Below are 23,489 nucleotides of genomic sequence, written 5' to 3' on the forward strand. Positions count from 1 at the left end.
TTCAGGACAAATGGAAATAAGATTGATATTATTTTGACAAATAATGTAAACTTACCTAAAGCTGGCCGCACATCTAAAGATTATCTGTACAACCAGCCAACTAGTTGATTGGTTGGAATGAAAATCTGGTAACGTATGACAGCAAATGACAATCATCAATTTGCTCCCAAACGCTGGAAAATGGACAAAAACTGTTTTTTGAACAAATTGTTTAGATCAAACATTTAACAAACTTGTCTGACGTCAGTTTTCGTCTGTTTTCTGGCATTTAGGAGCAAATTGCTGATCATCATTTACTCCCATACGTTACCAGATTTTCATTCCAACCAATCAACTAGTTGGCTGGTTGGACAGATAATCTTTAGATGTGTGGCCAGCTTAATACAGTAAGTAAAGTAGTTTTTTTGCCACCTTCGGCTATACATTTTTCTGCACATTTACAGGTCTATTTATCAAGAGCCAGTGAATCAACTGCACGGCCCAACTAAAAAACCATTTGTTTAGTTACCAAGGATATTTTAATGAATTTAGAGTATATTGGGGTAGCTGAACTGAAAATTGAAAGTTGTTTTTTTTCAAATTGGCTCTAGTTTTTGAGATAATAAATACCATAAAGTAATAGGGAAATTTGCCATGTGGGACAGTATCAGAACATTCTAGAAGGTGAAACATGCAAATATTCTAGGTGTTCGCGCATTCTAGAATATTCCCCTTTCATGTGCAAGTGATTGGCAACTCAACCAGCAGTCAGTTGACAGTTGTCTATTGTGTTTTTCTTGTTTCTCATCCATGTATCTCAACAATTAAAGGCAATCTAGCAAAACTGATGTCATATTCGCAATCAGCACCACAAAGTTACCCCAAAATTGCTATAATATGATTGGTAATAAAATTAGTGTTGATCAGTGATATCACTGCAATTTACTAATAAAATATCACCAGCAATGCAAGGTGGCTGTGGTAAGAAGAGATGTACCTCTTTGCCCACCAGTGAGGCTCGATCTGCGTGTGCATGATCAATTTTTGCAGGTTCAACACACACACACAACTATATCTACACAGATAATACATTTGTACTATATATATATATATATATATATATATACACACATACACACACACATATATATATATATATATATATATACACACACACACACATATATATATACACATATTATATACACACACACAGTCAGGTGCATAAATATTGGGACATTGACAGAATTTTCATATTTTGGCCTCTATTCACCACCACAATGGCTTTGATATGAAACAAACAAGATGTGCTTTAACTGCAGACTTTCAGATTTAATTTGAGGGTAATTACATCCAAATGAGGTGAACACTGTAGGAATTACAACGGTTTCTATATGTGCCTCCCACTTTTTAAGGGGCCAAAAGTAATGGGACTATCAACTCAAAAGCTATTTCATAGACAGGTGTGGGCTATTCCCTCGTTATTTCATTATCAATTAAGCAGGTAAAAGGTCTGGAGTTGATTCTAGGTGTGACACTTGCATTTGGAATCAATTGCTGTCGACTCTCAATATGAGATCCAAATAGCTGTCACTATCAGTGAAGAAGCCATCATTAGGCTGAAAAATCAAAACAAACCCATCAGAGAGATAGCAAAAAATTAGGTGTGGCCAAATCAACTGTTTGGAACATACTTAAAAAGAAAGAACGCACCGGAGAGCTCAGCAACACCAAAAGACCCGGAAGACCACGGAAAACAACTGTGGTGGATGACAGAAGAATTATTTCCCTGGTGAAGAAAAATCCCTTCACAACAGTTGGCCAAATCAAGAACACTCTCCAGGAGGTAGATATATATGTGTCAAAGTCAACAATCAAGAGAAGACTTCACAAGAGTGAATATAGAGGGTTCACCACAAGATCTAAACCATTGGTGAGCCTCAAAAACAGAAAGACCAGATTACAGTTTGCCAAACAACATCTACATTACAGTTCTGGAACAACATCCTATGGACAGATGAGACAAAGATTAACTTGTACCAGAGTGATGGGAAGAGAAGAGTATGGAGAAGGAAAGGAACTGCTCATGATCCAAAACATACCACCTCATCAGTGAAGCATGGTGGTGGTAGTGTCATGGCGTGGGCATGTATGGCTGCCAATGGAACTGGTTCCCTTGTATTTATTGATGATGTGACTGCTGACAAAAGCAGCAGAATGAATTCTGAATGTTTCGGGCAATATTATATGCTCATATTCAGTCAAATGCTTCAGAACTCATTGGACGGCGCTTCACAGTGCAGATGGACAATGACCCGAAGCATACTGCAAAAGCAACCAAAGAGTTGTTTAAGGCTAAAAAGTGGAATGTTATGCAATGGCCAAGTCAATCCCCTGACCTGAATCCGATTGAGCATGCATTTCACTTGAAGACAAAACTGAAGGGATAATGCCCCAAGAACAAGCAGGAACTGAAGACATTTGCAGTTGAGGCCTGGCAGAGCATCACCAGGGATGAAACCCAGCGTCTGGTGATGTCTATGCGTTCCAGACTTCAGGCTGTAATTGCCTGCAAAGGATTTGCAACAAAGTATTAAAAAGTAAAAATTAGATTTAGGATTGTTTAGTTTGTCCCATTACTTTTGGCCCCTTAAAAAGTGGGAGGCACATATAGAAACCGTTGTAATTCCTACAACGTTCACCTGATTTGGATGTAATTACCCTCAAATTAAATCTGAAAGTCTGCAGTTAAAGCACATCTTGTTTGTTTCATTTCAAAGCCATTGTGGTGGTGAATAGAGGCCAAAATATGAAAATTCTGCCAATGTCCCAATATTTATGCACCTGACTGTATATGTATGTATATATATATATATATATATATATATATATATATATATTATATATATTGTACAATCAGCTGATTAAGCTTATGAGATTGATAAAAGCGCTGATTAAAGGTGCTGAAACATCGCTGCACCTAGCTCTGAGTCTCTGGTGTTTTTTATCTCGAGTGCCGCCGTTGGAAATGGTATGTGACAGTGTACCTAACAGCGCTGTGTTAAGGCTCATTAGCCGCGAGGTCTTAAGTGCAGATGCCGCTCTCGCGTCTCCTTTGTAGTGAGCACTGGTCTCAAAGTGCTGGTCTGGTGTGGGATAACAGTCTGTGTATAACAAATGGTAGCGCCGGAACCAGGACCACTTGCAGCGTGCAAGCTCGAGATGTGGAAAGTTTGGTAGAAGCAATTTGTTCACGGCTGTGACTGGCAATATTGTACAATCAGCTGATAAAGATAGTATATATATATATATCTTTCTCCCTATCAGCTGATTGTACAAGATTGCCAGTCACAGCAGTGGACAAATTGCTCAATACAAAAGAGATGGGAGAGCGGCGTCTGCACATAAGACATCGCGTCTAATGAGCCTGAACATAGCGCTGTTAGCGTTCATAATCCATCTCCATGCTTGTATATCTCCTCCAGTGTGACATTCTAGGACTGGGTGAGTGGCATTAAATCCTCATAAGAGAAGACAAAGCTATATTACATGTGTTGTGCACACACGGACAAAAATAGCAAAAGCAATATTGAATGAGACATTTATCTCTGCTTGCTACATTCTTTCAAAATACTGTGAACAAGTTGGATACTGGCAATTAATAACTTATTATTGAGGAATGCTACTACTAATAGCATGTGGTGAACTACATTATAAGACAACTCATTTAGCCGGACGCGGCTAATTGGTTAAGATTATTATAGATGTGGATCCTCATGCTTACAAATGTTTAGCAACCAGCGGATATTATAAAATTGGATGTGAGATCATTATTATAAATTTTATTTCACTTTGGTATATAGTTTCTAAATTGTATTAGCATATGTATTTTTTATATGTTTATTTTTACCAATTTTCTTATTAAATTTATATAATTACAACTAATTATCACACAGTGCTGCTGATTTGACCACATTAGAGCGCAGGTAAAAAGTTTTTTTATTTGCTTCGTATCCATATTGGTTTGCCACCATTGGTTTAACTGCTGCTTATCATAAATCCAATAACATACTGATAAATTATCACACAATTAACAAGTTTAGAGATTTTTTTTGTGGTTTTTATTTTAGATATTTTTTGTATTTATTTACTATTTTTTGAACATTATATTTATTGTGATCCCTTACAGTGCCCAAGACTTAATTATTTTTCTTGGTTTCTTACATATACATACACACACACACACACACACACACACACACATACACATACACCGAAAGAGGGGGGGAGTGGATACTAATTACCCGGGCTCAGACTTGTTGACAGACAGGCCCGGCCCCGCCTCCCGCTTAACTGTCACTAGCCTCTGTTTCTGCATGCTGCTGTGTGCTGGGCTGCAGTAGGGCCAGGGAGGCTGCTGCCACAGTCTCCTCGGTCTGCGCAGTTCCTGCAGCATATTGTTACAGACGATGAAACATGGGTGCATCACGTGATACTGGAGATGAAGCTAGCATCCATGACATGGAACTCATCGTCTCCACCTTCAAAGAAATCCTCCATCCGCATGAAGGTCATGGCAACCGTGTTTTGGAACCACAAGGGCATGCTCCTGGTTGACTTCCTGACCGGGGCAGATACTGTGAATGCTGTCCACTATTGTGACACATTGAGCCAGTTGCTGAGGGCGATTCATCAAAAATTACCTGGGTTGCTGTGAACAGGCATAGTATCGCTGCACGATAACGCCAGACCACACTTAACGAACCACATGGGGGAGTTGTTACCATTGGAAGGTACTGGACAATCCTCCCTGCTGCTCTTCCCTGACAGAGTGAAGTGAATTAAACTTTGTGTTTAAGTACTTTCACTATTGTGCACCCCTACTTCTTACAACTTTGCAGATAATAACCCAGAATATATATACACTGCATAGAATCAAGAAGAGGTGTGTGTATAATATTGCGCTGGACATTTTTCTAAAGTGGTATAATATATATATCACAATGATCCTCCTATTTGAGGTACAGAGACCCCACAGTATCGGAACAAATAGAGGAGGCACTCCCATATAGATGAAGAAAAAAAAAAAGAGATGGAGCAACCAGTTGCCAGGCATTTTAAACAGGCCAGACATCAACTTTCCAGCTTGAGGTATAAGATCATCGACCACATTGCAATAGACATTCGTGGAGGAGATCGATCTAAACGTCAAAGCCAATTAGAAGCAAGATGGATACATCGTTTGGATACCATTGCCCCACGGGGCCTCAATGAAAAATTCTCTTGGAATATTTTGCTATGATTTTTGAAAATCCAATGAACTATATATTTTTTTTAAAAACCCTTATTGGCTTCCTTATTGCTTGTTGATTTTTTTTTGTCTTGGCTGTCATTTCCCGTTTTTTTCTTTCCTCCTTTTTTTCTCTCCCCTTTTTTATTCCCCCTTCTTTTCTATTTTTCCTTTGCTCCTCGTTTATTCCCCCCTTTATTTTCCTTTTCCTCTTTTTTTCCCCTTCTATTATTTCCTTTGTCCCTCTTTTTTTCCACCTTTTTTCCTTTCTTTTTTCTTCCTTTCCTCTTCTTTTTTCCCTCTTTGTGTTCCCGTACCCCTCCTTCTCTCCCCCCCATTCTATTCCTTTCTTTCTTTATCCCACCTCCTTTCACATCCCTTTCTTTCTTTTCTTCCTTTCCTTTCTTCTTTCTTTCGTTTCTCCTTATGATCTTCTTCTTGTTCCCAGTAGTTCTGCTTCAGTTATTCTTTTGCATTTTTGTCATTACGATCTATATCGATCCATCCCCCTCTTGTCTTCTCCATCTGTTGCTTCACACATTTCTTCAGTTCATCATTTTTTATTTTTTTTATTTATCACTCTTTATTTTTCATAATTTTTCATCTATTTTCCATTTTGCATGGTTCTTGTTGGTTATTTGACCACGTGCATCAATTGTCTCTGATGATTTAGTTTACTATGCTGCCATGATACCTGCACATATCAGTAATTTATACTTTCTGATATATATTCATTACTTGCTTTGACTGTATTGCTTTAATTCTCTCATCTGGCTTTCAGTAGTCTCCGATATCATTTTCTATTATGTTACACTGTGATTTTTTATTTTCTTTTTCTTTGTTTCCATTTTCTCACATCACTTTACAGCCGCATGCTGTGGCTGCTTACACTCTTCACTGCACATCGCGGCTTTTCTGGGTCCCCCGATGACGCAAGAGGCTGAGCGTCAGCGTTGCTAGGCAACCCCTTTGCAGTTCCCTGCTTCCGCCGGAAGCTAGGCTGGACATCGTGGCGGGGACACCCGGTGCCACGGCTCTATTCTTTCAGCACCTTCTCATGCACACAGCTCCCTATTTAAGGTAAGCACTTGTCATTCCACCATTGTTGCCAGTTGTACAGTCCTGACGAAAAGGTCTGCGGACCTTGAAACGTTGACATGCTTCTGTACTAAGTTTCACCATGTTTTAAATACAAGTATTTTTCTTCATCTATATGGGAGTGCCTCCTCTATTTGTTCTGATACTGTGGGGTCTCTGTACCTCACATAGAAGGATCACTCTGCTTTATATATATATATATATTTTTTTTTTACTGTTAACAGGGGGAGACATACACTTCATTGGACTGAATAGAGTTTTACCACTTGCTTGGCACTGGGTCTCATCATTTTTACACACTGGGAGTATATGATGCATCTTCATATTTAAATTGCTGTTAAGGAATCTGGTTACATTTATTTTTTTGAGAAACATCCATCTAATCATTCCAGTAAAATCTTTATAATAACTACTTGGCTTTTAAAAGCCTTTCTAGGAATTTCTCCCTATCAAGGGACAGAAAATAAGCTTATACTACTGAGTGTTCTAACCAGTTCCATATCATCAAGTGTTTGTTCAGACCAGTTCCATTTTTGTGTTTACCCCTGATGAAGTCCCGTAGGTGGACGAAACGCATAGGGTAATCGCTTTGAAAAACCTGCACCTACCACATAAGAAGTCCACCTAAGAGCTCACACCTGTAAAGGTGTAGGTGGCAGATAACAACATCTATCCTTCTGTACCGGTGCAGGTTTACTAAAAGTTGTTTTATGCGATTTAAGTATTTATTTGTATTGTAAATTGTTTATATTTTTACCTCTGTTGATATATAAGAATAAAATATTCAGGTATAAGAATTATGGGCTACCATAGGGCTTTTATTTTATGAACAATATCCAAAACATAAACTTATGGTGATTTGCAGACTAACTAGAGGGTTCTGTTTGACCAACAGCTAATATTGCAATGAATCCCCCTAAGTGGTGGAAATTTCTTCTGTTCAACTAATACTCAAAGTTGTAGCGCACCAAAGGTACCCCTTCTCTTATATATATATATATATGAAATGGTGGCTGGCATTCCAGAATAATTGCACAATAATAAAACAAACTCAGAAGATGTAGTCAACATTTCAGAAGTGTAACCTCTGTTATCAATACATCATGATGGCTTAATAAAAGAGGTAACACCTCTGAAATGTTGACTGCAACCACTGAGTTTGCTTCATTATTGTGCTACAATTCTGGAGATATACAGTATATACACACACACATATAATAAAGTCACCGGTTTAGGGGGCCTGTCCATGGATTTTCATGGGGTTTTCAGTTCCCCATTCTATACAGCATTGGTAGAGGAAGGTTTAGGTGTATGAACCACTCATTTGTGACAAAAGGGAGCCAAGCAGTCACTATTTTAGTGAAGCAAGTCACAGAAAAAAATCTAGCACCATGTAGCTGTCTGTAAAGGAGCTGAACATAGCAAGAGAGCATCTGAAACTAAGCCAAACAGTGCAAGCAATGTGCTCTGTATTGTAGCAACAGCCTAGAGAAAGGATGGAGTCAGGGACTGAGCAAGGTCACGTCTTAAGCAGACAGAGAGTGATATGCAGCGTCCAATGAACCCATGAAGATTCCCTGATGAAAATACAGTAGCCAGGAAGAAGCCAGGGGAGGCATAGCTATCAGGAATTTAATAAAAAACAAAAAGTATTTTTTTCTATTAATGTTTAAATGTTTTCAGAGACGGACTGGCTATCTGACACTTCTGGTAAATGCCAGAAGGGCCGAAGGCCTGATGGGCCAGTCTGGCAGAGCATCTCTGCCTCCTAACACTTTGCTCAGCTGACATGTTGAGTCATGGGAGTGCCACAAGGCCATGTCCCTGTAACTCACTGGTCGCACCCTTGATGCGTTGATATGCTCTGTGATGTATTGCCATGCCCCTTTTTCCTATGGCACGTGCATACAAAAGAATATCGGTGCAGATTCTTGACCTTAAGCCATCCCTGAATGTTCTGTGCTATTGAATCCTGTTAAATGATAGCAAAACATGGTGGCAATAGTATTATACATTGGAAATACTTACAATCTTGGGTAGATATGCCAAACAGTTTGTACTATAGCCCAACCAATAAACAAGCCCAAAAATGTATGGATTGCACTTGGAGAACAGACATATATTCGGAGGGCACTTTCACATTGTTCAAAATCACTTTTTGAATCCAGTGCATTTTTGATATCCACTTATCCACTGAATTTGAATTCCCATTTTTGTGTGATTGTGCAATCAACAAATTTTTCCCATTTGGGTTTACCACTATGAATGATCTAGGAATGATTTCCACTACATCTATTGCGACATTGCATTATAATTCTTGATTTCTTACCCCTGAAGAAGTCCATCTATGGACACGTGTAGGATTTCTGGTGCCGTGTTTACACACTAATGCTGGCCATACACGGGACGATTGATCATACAATTTGGGCAGTTTCGACAGGGTGGACAGACCAATCATTTGAAAATAGTTGTATTTTGAGTCCTCTGCGACCCTGATGCGCCATCGTCTAGTTGGATCGCAAATCAGATGGTTTTCCAGAGAGATCTCAACTGATCGTGTAGGAATTGACACACATTATGTGATGTGATTGATCAAATCATATGGTCTTATGTGAAATAGTTGCATTTTAAATACAAATCGTCCTGTATCTGAAGGGAAGTATTTTCAAGGGAAATCGTACAACTGATCTGACCAACTTTTGAATCTTACTGTGTATGGCCACCTTATGAGGGAGGATCCTGCCAATCGAGCTCACACCCCTAAGGGGGTGGCAGGAATATATCACCACCTAAACTGTATTGTGATTGTGGATACTTTGTCACCTTCTTTATTCTGTAAGCAATTTTATTTTATACGTTATGCATTGGTTTTCAACAAAGATTAAAAAAAATTGCCAATTATTTACTGATCGGCCATTGGGCCTTTTTTTGTGTCATGTGATCTTTGACAGGGACGCAGCTAGGATTTTTGTCACAAAAAGGATGTGTGGTTTTGTGACACAGTAATGCCCCTTGCAACACATTATGCCACAGTAATGCCCCTTAAGGGTACATATGTCACAGTAAGGCCCCCTTGTGACAGCAGCCCCCCAGAGCTGACAGATGAAATACTATTAAAATCAGACTCTCACATTAAATTGGGATCTTCCAGTAAGCCACCTCCCTCTTTTTACCTGCCGGGGCTGTGTGGTGGGTGAGTACGGCCGGCGCGGGAGAGGACGGAGATGCCACATGCCGGGGATTGGTCAGAACCACTGTCATTCTAATGTGGTGCCTATCACGAACTGATTGGAGCTCGTGGACCAGCAGCCACTGCTGATTGGCTTGCGACCAGCTCCTCTCAAGGCTGTGGTGCAGGTGGCTGCCTGCAGGTCCTGACGTTCATCCCAAACCCACACGTGAAACTACCTGGGGCCGCCCCACCTTGGCGGCCTCTCCTCCTCACCCCCTCAAGTCCAGCGCCCCCTTAGCCCCCCCCCTAGTTGCAGCTGTCTTTAATGAGAGGGTATTTTTAGGAACTTCCCGGATAGATCAGCCTCCACAATTCTACACCTTGTGGTATCTTAGTGGAAAGGACTTGTAGACACAGTAAAGATGACCCACTGATCTCATCGTAGGATTTTATCACTCTTATATTTCAATATTTCTTCTTTATAGTGCCCTCTCGTTTTAGCGTTTGTGTATTACTGTCTGGTCCTTACTGATAGGGGATTTACGGAGAGGTGCAGCTTTTTTACAACGGTCTATTTAAGAGCAAGATAAGGTATTGTTTTTTTTTTCTTTCCAAAAATGGATTAACTTTACTATTATAATGTTCCCAACACAGTATTGCAAAATTGGTTGTCTGGAATATAGTATACAATTACCCCTTCTTAGCAGACAAAAGGAAATAAAACACTGCACACCTCACACTACAGACCTTTCTTCCGAATAATGTCAGAAAAGCTTGATACATTCTCACACCCATCATCTTTTACATAATTCAGATCCAGAAATTTACATAACAGGCATAACACAAAAGGTAAAATAACAGATAAAAAGTGAACTTATAAATGCACTAAACAGAAACAATATTGTAATGTACTATACTCACACTTGACATATTTAAATAATCACAAAACAGCTTAATTTGTCACCATAATTCACAATGTTATGGACATCAGTACATCCATTTCTGATGTTTAGGTGTACAGTTTCTTAACAATAGGCTGTAAACTGTATTCTTTCAGTACATAGCGGAACAGATGGACCTCACTTGTGTTTCATGAAGATGGTAATGATGATAGACTTGTGGTAAAGCCAGAGCTAACAATAGTCCAATCCATCCTAATGATATCTGAGCATTCTGCGACAATAACGCCTGACAATGTTAATTGACTTGTATAAGTAATTCTAATGGGCATGATCTATTTAATTGTACATTAGAATTCTCATTGTATTATTAGTGTTTAGAAAGGTAGCCATGCATTACCAACAGCTGCGGAGAGAAAAATAGAAAAATGAAAATGTTTAGAATGCGAAAACGACTATAGTGGCATAACGTGGCATTATAAACAAGGCTAAAGACTTAAAGACTCATGGCTAAAGCATTGAAGCAGCAGTTTTCAGTCACACAACACAGCTGTATTGTTGTATTTGGTGCAACCAGAGCAATCAATTCTCTGGATTTAAAAGGAAAGTAAGGATAATTGTAATATGAAGGCTTTAAAAATCAATGATTATTCCAATAGGGACCAATTTAATAACGAGTAATATACATGTTATCACTCATTACTAATCTTAAATAGTATTCCAAATAATCAGCTCTTTAATTGTCATTTTTCAAACATCATCTGCTGATATTCTGCCTCTACAATACAACAGCAGCATGAACCAATCAGGACAACCAAAAAGCAGGGAGGGAAGGTGGGAAGCCTGGATCAGAGAGGCTTCAAACAGTGTCCTTCTGATGTTCATTAACATCTTAGGTCTCATAACTCCTCCTGCCAAAACCTAATTAGACAGCACACATTAGTCCTTCCTACTCATGCAAAAGGTCTGACCAACCGCAAAGTCTGCCCTGCCACAGGGTCTATGCACCTTCAGTCATATTGTGACTTCTGTTGTCGGTCTATTTTTGCAGTATATCATGTGATGTATGAAGCTTTTATAGCAATTTAAAAAAAAAAAAAGAAGCTATTTATGATCTCTATTATTTTCCCACATAGCCATTCTGTGCCAACAATCGGCAAAATGTAATATAACAAGATAAAGACTATATTTAACAGCCTCACATTTTACCTGCAGTTATACTTTAATTTGGAATGGAATACTGTAAAAAAAAAAAAAAAAGTGAGGATAGCAATTCTGCCCAAAGCCTTTCATTTTCAAAAAAAAAAAATTTGCCACGCCCAACAGACCAATAATTAGTGTTCAGTCCAGGCCATACACTGTACGATTATCGGCACAATCAACAGATAATTGGCTGATCTGGCCAATAATTCACAGTATATGGCCATCTTATGTCTTTGATTAATAGTCAATGCTCTTGAGTCACCACTTTAGTGAACTGTAGTATGATCAGGGGCGGAATGGGCTGCTGAGAAATCGGGGTACTTCCCACTGGGCCAGACCTACTGTATCATTAGCAGCCAAGGCCCACTATCACACAGCTACAGTGTCATGGCTGCGCTTAGGGCAGGGCACTGACCGCAGAGGCTGAACTGTGCCGTGCGGTCGCATGTGTCCACTGCTCCGGAGGCTAAAGCATGCCGCACACATAGCGATATGTTAACCAACAGATCATGTAAAATATGGCCAAATTGAGAGTAAATCGTGAGTCCTCACTCACGATCACGATACGATGCGCGTCCCCACTGGTCGCACAACGCATCGTCAGATCTGCCGTGCAGTAGGGCAGATCTGACAATCTGGGACACGATGCACTGGAAAAAAAAAAAAAGTTAAGATGCAAGATAGATTTGAAGTCAGATTGGATGCTTTTTACTCTAAATCGTGTGTAAGACTGCCGGGGAGCTGCCGGGGGAGATTTCAGGGGAAATCGCACACATCATGGGATCGTGTGCAGATCGCTGTGTGTGTGGGCACCTTTAGGATCCATCTCTCTTAATTCTCTCTTTTAATTGGCCTATACAGTGGTGCGTCACAGCCTGTATGGCCACAGCATCACACCCCTTACCTTTCTTACTGGTGGCTCCTCCACACACTCAGCACTCCTCCGATCCAGCCAGGAAACGACATTGTGAGGCCACAGCACAGCACACCAGAGACCCCGTGTTCAGGCAGACAGAGAGTACGTTTACTTTCACTTCATGTCTGTGGCAAAGAAAGCTAGAGACAGACAGCCAGCCAGAGCGTGGAGCAGGACGACCTGCCCCAGCCACACAGGATGCAGGTATGAGCTGGAGGGGGGGCAGAGAAATATGGAGAGAGGGGGTTGATGGCACTGCTATGGGGGGGCGCAGAGACATGGAGAGTGGGGGCTCAGGAGCCGCTGATGATATTGCTATGGGGAGGGGGAGGGGGCAGAGATGTGGGTTTGTGTTACATGTGTAGAGAACATATGTTAAATGCCTGTGGGAATACCTGTGTGGTCTGTGAGTGCATACCAAAGGGAATATGGAGAGACATGAGAAAATCTTCAGTGTAATGTGGGTGTGTTTAAAGTCCTTGTGGGATCTGGGAGCATGTGACAAGTGGGAGGTCTGAGTGGCATATGGAGTGTGCACATGGTATTATTCATCATTGTCCTATTCCCTTTTCATTGTATATTTATTGAAGTACAGATTTCAAGGGGTGCCATTTTTCAGTTGCCGTGGGCGCGGTCAACCCTAGTTATGCTCTGCTATGTGGTATTACATAGAAGAGAGATGACTGTACAGTGATACAGTATATGATGAGGAATAACAACTCTCAGCACTGACGTGTTATTATATAGATGAGAGGAGACTGTACTTTGATAAATGATAAGAAATAACATCTCAGCACACACTGATATTTTGTGTTATTATTATACACGTATTCTGGATCCACTGGGTCTCTAGGTTTTGCAGGTTTCTTCCTCTCCTCCCCCCTCAGTCTCCCTCTCTCTCTGTCCATCCTATGTCTCTCTCCCCCCCACGTTTATCGCTCTCTCCCTACACGTCACTTTCTCCTCCAAGTCTCCATCCCCTTCCCCTCCACACATCTCATTCTCTTTAGGGCTGCTCCAGAAATTTCCTGGGCTGGATCTGCACTCCAATCCACCCCTAAGTATGGTTATGTCATTATTAAAGCTCCAACTAAAACATTAACTTAGAAATCTCGGAATAAAAATCAAGAAAACAACAAAATAAGAATACAGAATGGGTATGCCACAGACAAAAATGTCGGCCAATTGGTAACTACTAATTTCACTTTTTGCCACAATAATTTAGCCCTTAACCCAGGGGTGGGCAATAAGCGGCCCTAAAGTTGTTGCTGAACTACAATTCCCAGCATGCTTTGCAACAGTTTTAGCATGGCCAAATAGCAAAACTGTGGCAAGGCATACTGGGATGTGTAGTTCTTCAACAGCTGCCGCTTATTGCTCACACCTACCTTAATTCATCTTGCAGTTAAGTAAAAAAAAAAATGATAATTTGCCTTACAGGTGCCATAGAAGACAGACTCTACAATAAACAGAAATTTTACATTGGAAATTGCCAGAATATAAAGAAGAACATTCTGTAAGTTTATTTGAATGATAGGTACTGTAGCTACTGTAAAGCAGTGCACTTAATGGAGATCTCAAATTTGTGGAGGCCATTAGCATCACTCAAAAGTTGAACCATACACCTCATGAGGGAATCTGTATGATTTACCGCCGGACCCGTGGCCGGCGGTTCAAATCCCGACAGCGGCTGGCTGAACAGGCTGAAAATCCAGATCGTCCCAGGTAAGTACTTAGTAACCTAATTCTACCCCCTAACCCTAACCCTCCCTTAGGGGTACCTAACCCTAACCTTCCCCCCCAGTGCCTAACCCTAATCCCCCTCTAAATGCCTAAATCTAACCCCCCTTCCCCGCCACCTAACCCTAAGTCCCCCGAGGGGGTGCCTAACCCTAACCCTCCCACCCCCTAGCCTAATCCTAACCTCCCGGGCGGGTGTCTAACCCTAAGTCTCTCCCGGGAGCCCTAAACCTAACCCTGCCCCCCCGCCAGCTGTCCGCAGCGGCGCCCAGCATCACTTCGATCGGGATGCTGGGCGCTGGCCTCCCGGCATCGGTAAAATGACAGGCATCTAAATGTAGACACGTTTCATTTAACTCTTGCCGGGATAAAGCAGTCGGGAAGCCAGCTGTCGGGATTAGGTCCGCCGGCTTCCCGACTGTATACCTCAGAAATAATATTATATTGCTGTGCAGGATATCCAATGGAGTTACATCTATCTATAAATAGTACAATGAGCTCAACTGAAATAGTACAGAACTGTAAAGTGCCATTCATGGAAATACTGCACCAAAATACTTGGCAGGGCTCACTTAGAATAACCATGGGAGCCAACACGAACCATGCCTTAGAAATAGAAGAACAATATTAAAACACACCAACTGCTGTTTTGCTACAAAATAAAAAGTATGCACCCTTTGAAAAAAACTTACATTATATATTTCTCAAGTAATATCTTGGAGCTATAGTGAATCAGAATCAGTTAAGCATAACAGCAAGATGAAAATGAACAATATGTCTTAAAAAAAAGTTGCTGTGCAGCAAATTATAAACACGTTACATTGGGTTATAAACAGTCTGTCTCTAAACTTGTATAACATTTTGTAATGCAACTTAAGGCACAAAGTTGATAGGAGTTCAACAAGAGATCATTTTATCAGAAACACTTCTATTTTTATTTACTTTATATCAAAATTACCTATGTAGTTGAAGCCACATACAACTGTCTTAATGAAATCCATATAATTATAATACTTCTTACAGAAATGTCTGCACAGGGTAATGCTGTTAAACAGCAATGCCTTGAAAATTAATGATTGCTGTTGGGTGATGTATAGGATATAATTAGCATCATCCAGGGCTGGAACCCAACCCCCTGGAAATAGATGCTACCGCAAAGCAGCAAATGCAACATTATCTTAATCTGGGTGGGAGGGAAATATATTAAATAACCAAAAAAAAATTAAAAATAATTAAAAGAAGGTCCAGTTGGAGAGCGGCAACCAAATTAAATGCACCAATCCGCAACCTGGGATTGTCATAGTTAAAGTACCCTCAATAACTGGGCAAAGCTATATTGTCTCAATCGACAATATTGAAGGAAAACCTAAAAAAGAAACAAACAGTCTATTGTTTTAAAAAAAACTAAAAACCTACAGAATTATTTAGCGCCGAGTATTTTCTCATATAGGGAATCACAGAAGACCACCAAAACCAGAAGGCAGATTTTGCTGCAATCACAATAAATGAATTACTTGTTAATTTCTGCAAAATAAAGTGAAGGGATGTAGGTCGACTATCGAATATAACTTATAGTATAACTTTGTTTATTAACTGTACTACAACTTATGTAGTGTATGTCCTTCAGTGTGTCAAACAGAGGTTCCTAGAACATCGTCGGAACACTCTGAACAAGTTAGACACACGTAGTGCCTCAAGACATTTTCGGTATATGCAGAATGGGTATCCGGTTGGGTTAAAATTGTAGGTCCTTGAGCATATTTCCTAGCACAAGGAAGGGGGTGACAGATTTAGGAGATTGTATATGCGTGAGGCTCATTGGATACATATAATGAGCACGTTGTATCCAGATGGGTTAACAAATTATTGATCTGGAATTCCATTAAATATGTGAGCCATCCAAATTGGCACTCTCTCTGTTTTGATGAATATTTAGGTTTTCCTGGTTTTGTATTGTGTATTTTTTTTTTTTTTACGTTTTTCTATTTTTTATCTTTATTTTTACAATCATGATTATTAGGATTATTATTTCTATGAATTGATTATTAGTATGGTCATTATTATTATAATTTTATTTTAACACACTCTCAATAACTATTATCGGTGTGTGTTATGTAGACAAATGTTTCATAATGTGATATATACACATCACCCCCGACAAATTTAAAGGTTTGTTATGTATTAGAATACAGGTAACTATCATCAAGTGATGCGGACAATGTAATATATCCAACTCATATTATGGTTTTAATTGACATTTACAAAGTCTGTACCTCTGTTTAAAATGTAATAGATTTTTTATTTATTCACTCCCATGCCCCTAAAATTAACATATACTGGTGCTATTGGAATAATTAGGAGCACCAAATTACACAGGTGCTACTGGGACAATTCGGAATGTAGATCGAACAGGGATTAGATACTTGTTTTTTAAAAACCTGGAATTGATTCACCCCAAAATCCAGCCTTCTGATGAAACTCTGTAATAGGAGAGAAACGCGTTAAGGAAAGGATCCTATGTGAGAGAGATCTGCAGTGTATCCAGAGACCTTCCATACCAACTTACCAGCCAGTTTTGCTCCATCGAGGCACCCACTACATACACAGAGTTTTTCACTGTGCTTTAGCGGACGTTCCTTGCAGCACGCTACTTAGAGGTGAATCACACAGCTCCCTTACAGCTGCAGATTTGCAGCCCTATTGGGAGCGACCGGTTATTGGGACATGACTGGAGACCTCCCACTGCGCTGCCAGGTAGAGACTACCTGACCGCTGTCATCTCTGTGCCTGTGGCTGATTTCAGCAGGTAGGAGATTTCCAATGTGACTGTCATTCAACAGGTTTTTTACATTAACCTGATTATTTGTTGCAATATTGTGACTGCTTGAACATCGTAGTGGATACACTGGAACTTGCATTAAATAATACAATCTCTCTGGATACAAAAGCTGTCTTTGTAAGACAATATTCCTTTTACTCGATTCAGCTATATTGATATCACTAAATGTGGACAGTGCCTGCCACCAGCGAACCAGCTGGGACATAGGACATGGACCCTATTACTCATTTAGATTACTGAAGGTGGCTCCGTATGCATAGTAGAGACATCAGCACTCAGACATATGCATGTTATTCCGCAAGTACTAAGTCTGCTCTCACTCTGTATATTTTTATATGTATCTTTCTTTGATTATTACCAGTTTTATGTTTAGTATAATACATTTTATCTATTAATGTGATATGAGTTGAATCTATTGTTGATTATGAGACAATATAGCTCTGCAACATGAGTGATTGATGAGAGGCGCAACCCTATCTAATGTTAAGTTTGCTTTTAGATTAATCTAAGAAGGATAGTGGTTTAACCCTGGGTTGTCAGCCTCTCAAAAATTTAACACTGAGTGGGCATGCTCCTTTTTTCTAACAATTATTATAGGACTTATCTCAACTTACCCATTTAGTTTCTTCCTCACAGAAATTGACACACATGTAATAAAACCCCATATAATATCAGGATATTTTTAACAGCTCGAATGATGAGTGACAGTGTACAGTGCAAAAACAGTGGCCCTGATTCAGACCTGGACGCTCTGACAGAGCGCTCGCTCTGAATCAGGGCTGTCCCTCCTCCTTTTTGGAGCAGCCTCCGGGCCACTCGCATAGCTGTGGGTGACCACCCACAGCTATAGCAAGCAGCCAAAATGATGGTCGCGATGGTCAAGAGCATCGCGACCATCGGGCTTGCGACGAGACCCTGCGGTAGGGTCTCGCTGCCGCAAGCCCTGGAGTGCTTTTGGCTCTATCAGAGCCAAAAGCGCTCCCACTGACATCACTAGTGATGTCAGTGGGGCCGGCCCCAGACGGTAGGCATTCCCATGGGAATGCCTCTGTCTGGGCAGCCACGCCCCGGCACACCCACCAAAGGGGGCGTGCTGTCAATCACCATCAACAGCATGCCCCCTTTGGTGCGAGACCCATAACGACAGCTTGGCCGTCGTTATTCGGGTTTCGCGCATGCGCACGACAGAGCCGCCTCCATCGTGTGCATGCGCACTTGGGCAACATCGACCCACTTGCGAGCGCTCGCGAGTGGGTCTGAATCAGGCCCAGTATGTGGCACTAGCACAACTACTGTAAAAATGACCAGCATATAATATAGCCCAACTCACCTGCCTGTAGTAGAGAACAAATGACAAGCATATAAACCCAAATTACCAGCATTACAACCCCAAATTACCCAACAAATGACTCGACACACTGCAACACAAGTCATCATCTGTCGATCACAACAGAGTTTACGGAGTCCTGCCTGGCACTAAGACAGAGTCACTCTTGCAGCCAGGATTGCCTGGGACCCTGTCAGAGGGAAGGCGAGGGGAAGAGCTGTGCCATGTCACCTGGAGATCAGCGGCGCAGCAACTGGAAATGGTCTTGTAAGACTCCAGATGCAACTACCACTATCGGACAGAGTACAGATTCATGAAAATGTACTGTCGGGAATCCCAACCTGTCCGGACAGTCTTGCAGATTTCTGGACTGTCCAAAGTAATCCAGGACAGGTGATAACCCTAGAAGCCCCCTCTGGAGCGAAGTCATCATAGGCAAGTGCCTACGTTGCCTATGCCAAGGGTCAGCTCCAGCAAGGCCAACACTTTTAGTGGGACCCGGGGTTTGTATTTGGGAAACACTGACTTAGAAAATTTTACTAATGTCCCTCCTTTACATTCTAGATGGCTTTCACCATGTTAGCTGAGCCTTACTACATTAAAACACAACAGTCATATATTATTAGAATTCCTCTCAATTTAACAAAACAGTTCAATGAGAGAAGATGGCTATGTATCCTAAAATGTAAATTGAATTAAACCTAAAGTAGAACAAAAACACTTGATAAACACTAGGAAAATCACAATTTTCTCCATTTCTAAAGTTATTTATCAGAATATAAACAGGTTTCTGAAAAAAAGCAAATAAATATCTTAAAATCAATATATGTTTTGACCTTTTAGATCTGTTTGGAGTCGCTAAAATATTGATTTACTTTACTTACATTTACACAATTTTAAACACTTGTGATATGAGGATGATGAATTATATTTACCAATACCCAGATATAGATTACATTTTAGTTTTTTCAGTTACAATAAATTTCAAAAACAGAAAGAGTAAATTGCATTTTGTATAGTATTTCTGTTTAATACGTTCCTTGCTGTTAATTCATGTTTAGTGTTTCTTATATAAGAAACAAGTACTCCATCTTTATCGTTAAAGACAATGAAATCTCCATACAGTAGGTACAAGAATTTCTAAAGGGAATCTTCAAGCCTACATTCTGTGTAAGTGCACACATTTGAAATGTCAAGATCAACATAATAATTTTCTAAACATATATATGCAACTGACTAGGATGATTACAAACCTGACAGCTATCCTAACTTTAGAGGCTAAAGGAGCATGGCCTCACACAAAATAAGCATGGTCTGGATGGCCCGGTTTGTCCCAAGTTTGGGTATGTTGACAGGTAAATGTAGACAGTTTGCAGATAGCCAAAAACAGCATGGAATATTATATATAAGGTTCAATCCATTTTTTTGTATTAAATAGCTGGAATATTTTCACATATTTCCAATTGGAATTCAGCTCTCTCTTTTAAGGACATTATTTTCGGAATATTAAGAAAGGCTAGTTGTGTGAGTTATTGTATGTTGTTCTAAATATTTAATGTATACATAAAATTGGTTTCAAAGATGGAATCTCTGCACACCTTTCAAGTAAGCAAAAATGGAAACAGACAGGTCCTTTAACAGCAGTGCCAATCTACACAAGGTCTGTAAAACAGACATTTTGGCAAGAAAAATAAGGAAACAAAATCATAAAATTGAAGAAACCAATACAATTTGGTTATTTTACATTATCTGAGATGTGACAGCATAGCACAGTACAGAATATTTGGGGCAGCCTTTTTTCAGATAAATCCCATACCAATGTATCATGCAGTACTACAACCCATAATAATTGCATTTCACGTTTTTATGTAAAAGACTCAAAATCCATTGTCCACTTACCTACTGGAGTGTCTTCATTTATGAGCAAGTATGTGTCGAAGAAGTAATTTAGAAAAAATGGTAGTCTGTTGTAAGCCAAACCTATGGAACAAAGAACATAAAACAACTTCATCAGAAATAAAGAAAATATTTCCTCTCAAAACAGTTTTTAGCAAACATTATTTGAATGCATAGTTAAACTCATTGTGCTTTTTTTACTCTCCGTTACAACCAATAACCCTCAATAGAAGTATCAATAATATATATACACACTTAAGGCATCCATTACTTTATTGTAAGCAACCTTAATAAACCCCCTTAAACTTTGCTATAATAAAAATAACAATACGGACACAACTGTTTGGTGTAACATGTCACAGCTTTTATTATTTGATGACTGAATTGGAATTACAAAAAAAGTGGCCAAGAATATACTACAAATACTCAGCTCTAGCCCATCAACTTTACAAAATGGGGAAAAACTAGGCTCACCATACTATCCCTTTAAACCGGGACACTCATGAATTAAACATATCCGGTGGCTGGCTGACTTCAAACCTGGATTTCAGATTGATTTAATCAGCCACAGAACATGTGTAATTCATGAGTGTCACGGTTTTAAGGTATAGTATGGCAAGCCTAAGAATAACGAATATATCCCCCCCATGTGCAACCTGCACTGCGAAAAACTCACCTGCCCTTACACTAGACGAGTCTGAGTGGCTCCACAAAGGAGCACCCAGGTCCCCCCACATAGGCAGGACAAACTTTCCACAATTCAAAGGGTAAGTACCCTACAATGACCTTTTGTACAAAATGCGACCTAAGGCCTTCCTGCATAGCTGCACCTCCCTTGGTCTTTTACTCAAATTAACGTTTCCAAACTAACAAACATGAACTGAGCAAGGTTTTAGGTGGGAGTAATATTCAAACTGAAAGGATACTGACCAAATTCAAACAAGACTAATTATAAATTAACCAGAGAACACACGCCAACTGATATACTAAACAAATTACTAACCCCTCATAAATAAACAACTTTCAGTTCTACTTAGTAACAGGGCTATATTTGCAAGCAATGACAAAAAAGACCCAGGATTCTTATATAGGCTTTAGCCTAATTGGATTTCATCTACTGTCCTATTAAGGCAATCACTTGCTTTGCATATTTTTTGATGTTATTAGCAGGAATCAGATACATTAAATATAAAATATTTTAAATAAAAAAGTACCATGAGGATGCTCCTTAAGCACTTGCCAAGCATTTGGCAAATGCTTGTAATGACGCGTTTCACCTTTGACCACACTAAGTGCTGCAAGGAAGCTGAGACGCTTTCTTTCCCACATATATGAATGTGCTTTGAACAGGATATGAATGTGCTTTGAACAGGATATAAATGTGCTTTGAATACATGTACAAAATGACAGTTTTGTCATAGACATTACATTTAATTGACAGTTAATTCTTTATACCTTTCAAGAAATAAGCAACTGGTACGCAAACCCTGCTTATGCCTAAATCAGAAGCGTTAATGAGACTTGTTTTGGGTTCCATTGAATGACTGCTGCTCATTTCCCATAGCAGGAAAAGCAGAAAGCACAGTGTACGCACATTCAGGCATAGAGCAGTATTCAATATGAGAGGATGGGCGATACTTTTCCACCTCCCAGACTTTTTGCCTACATTGTGTGTTTTAAAAGCGGAAAAGTATCGCGTGCGTGCCCGCGTATCCCCGTATTCAATTTGAAAGTACGCGAAAACTGGACCCGGCGAAACTTAAACAAGCAGAAAGTACTGTCAGATTTGGGGAAATCAGCCTGACAGCCCCCCAAAAGATGCTCTGACATGGGGGTTAGCTATGGTACCCCCTAATTTGGCTTGCTGAAGGTATTTTGTGTTTTTAAACGGCTCAATAGCTGCTAAATAGCGTTTTTCTATTAGTGGTGCAGAATAGTATTCAGGAGTATTTTTTGCAGAAAATAACTTATCCTAGCAAATTTGGGGTACTTGAAAATGGGGGTCAGCTTATTCTAAAGTTGCTAAAGTTAGGTTGAAAAAATTGTGAAAAATCCACCTGCCGCAAGCACCTGCAATGTAAAAAACACATGGGGCATACTTGGGGACCTCCCCAGAGTCTAGTTCGCTAGTTTTTAACTTTGTCACCCAACATTTTTTTTTTGTCGCCCCCCAAATTTAAAGTGATTTTTTGTTCTTAAGTGTTTTTTTTTTATTTTTTGACATAGTTTACCTTTGGGGGACTGTCTGAAGGCTGCACGGGGGTTTCCGCAACATTGCACCCCAAAACTCCAATTCTGCACTTTTTTCCGCCTGCTATTCATAGGTGAAACTTTTCCGCCTATTACAATTACATTACATTGACTTTCCGCCTAGGCGGAAAGTCTTTCAAATTGAATACGGCGATACTTTTCCGCCTGGCGAAATGACCTAATCAGCGAAACTATTCCGGGGATTCCGGCTTTTCGCCTCAAATTGACTACGGGCCATAAACTGTTGCAGCTTTCATGGTATAAAATCCACCACTAAAGAAAACAATTCTGAATATAATTCATGATTAATACCTGCAGATTTCTGCACGGTTGAGTTTGTTCTGCTTACTCAGCCCTTGTCATGGCTGCTGTTTCTTGCACACAGTTAAATATCTCTGTAATTGCCTTTCTTCATTTTGATCTTTTCTGCTCAGTTATGCAAAACTATATTTAAGTTCCGACTAGCCGACTGCCTTTTACTTTTTTTCTTTTTGCAATACCAACTTCCTGCGTTTTATTAAGACCCAACCTACAGCTTATGTCACTATCACTGCCACTTAAGACTATTATTTATTTTTTTATCTGCTATCCAGTGATACTGACCTCTTCACCAGGCCAGTCTTTGTAGAGTTTAACAGGTATTAACCGACTCACGCATGTACTGTACTTACTACACAGACCTGAGATTCAGCTCCACTTTGGGTAAAAAAAAAAAAAACTATAACATTTAAGAGGTTACAAAATAGAATAGTCATCAATACAATAATGATGTTCCTCTTACTAATATAAATAATGCACGTTTTATATCATTTGCACATAAGCTGACATGCTAGTCCTTTTTATAATCTGAAAATGGCAGTGTCCATAACAAATATTTCAC

The 23,489-nt window shown here is 39.8% G+C and overlaps 1 protein-coding gene across 1 annotated transcript in view; it reads right to left on the reverse strand.

Moving 5' to 3' along the window:
• The window catches only part of CDH23 (cadherin related 23), a 1,221,584-nt gene that overhangs the window by 1,044,997 nt on the left and 153,098 nt on the right, over positions 1–23,489 (reverse strand). Inside the window, exon 3 of the mRNA XM_088472189.1 lies at positions 20,363–20,443. Within this exon, the coding sequence (XP_088328315.1) occupies positions 20,363–20,443 (81 nt within the window). The remainder of the gene's footprint in view (positions 1–20,362; positions 20,444–23,489) is intronic.

The sequence above is a fragment of the Taudactylus pleione genome, unplaced genomic scaffold (assembly GCF_031769625.1).
Source record: "Taudactylus pleione unplaced genomic scaffold, aTauple2 ptg000121l, whole genome shotgun sequence".
Classification (NCBI taxonomy): domain Eukaryota; kingdom Metazoa; phylum Chordata; class Amphibia; order Anura; family Myobatrachidae; genus Taudactylus; species Taudactylus pleione.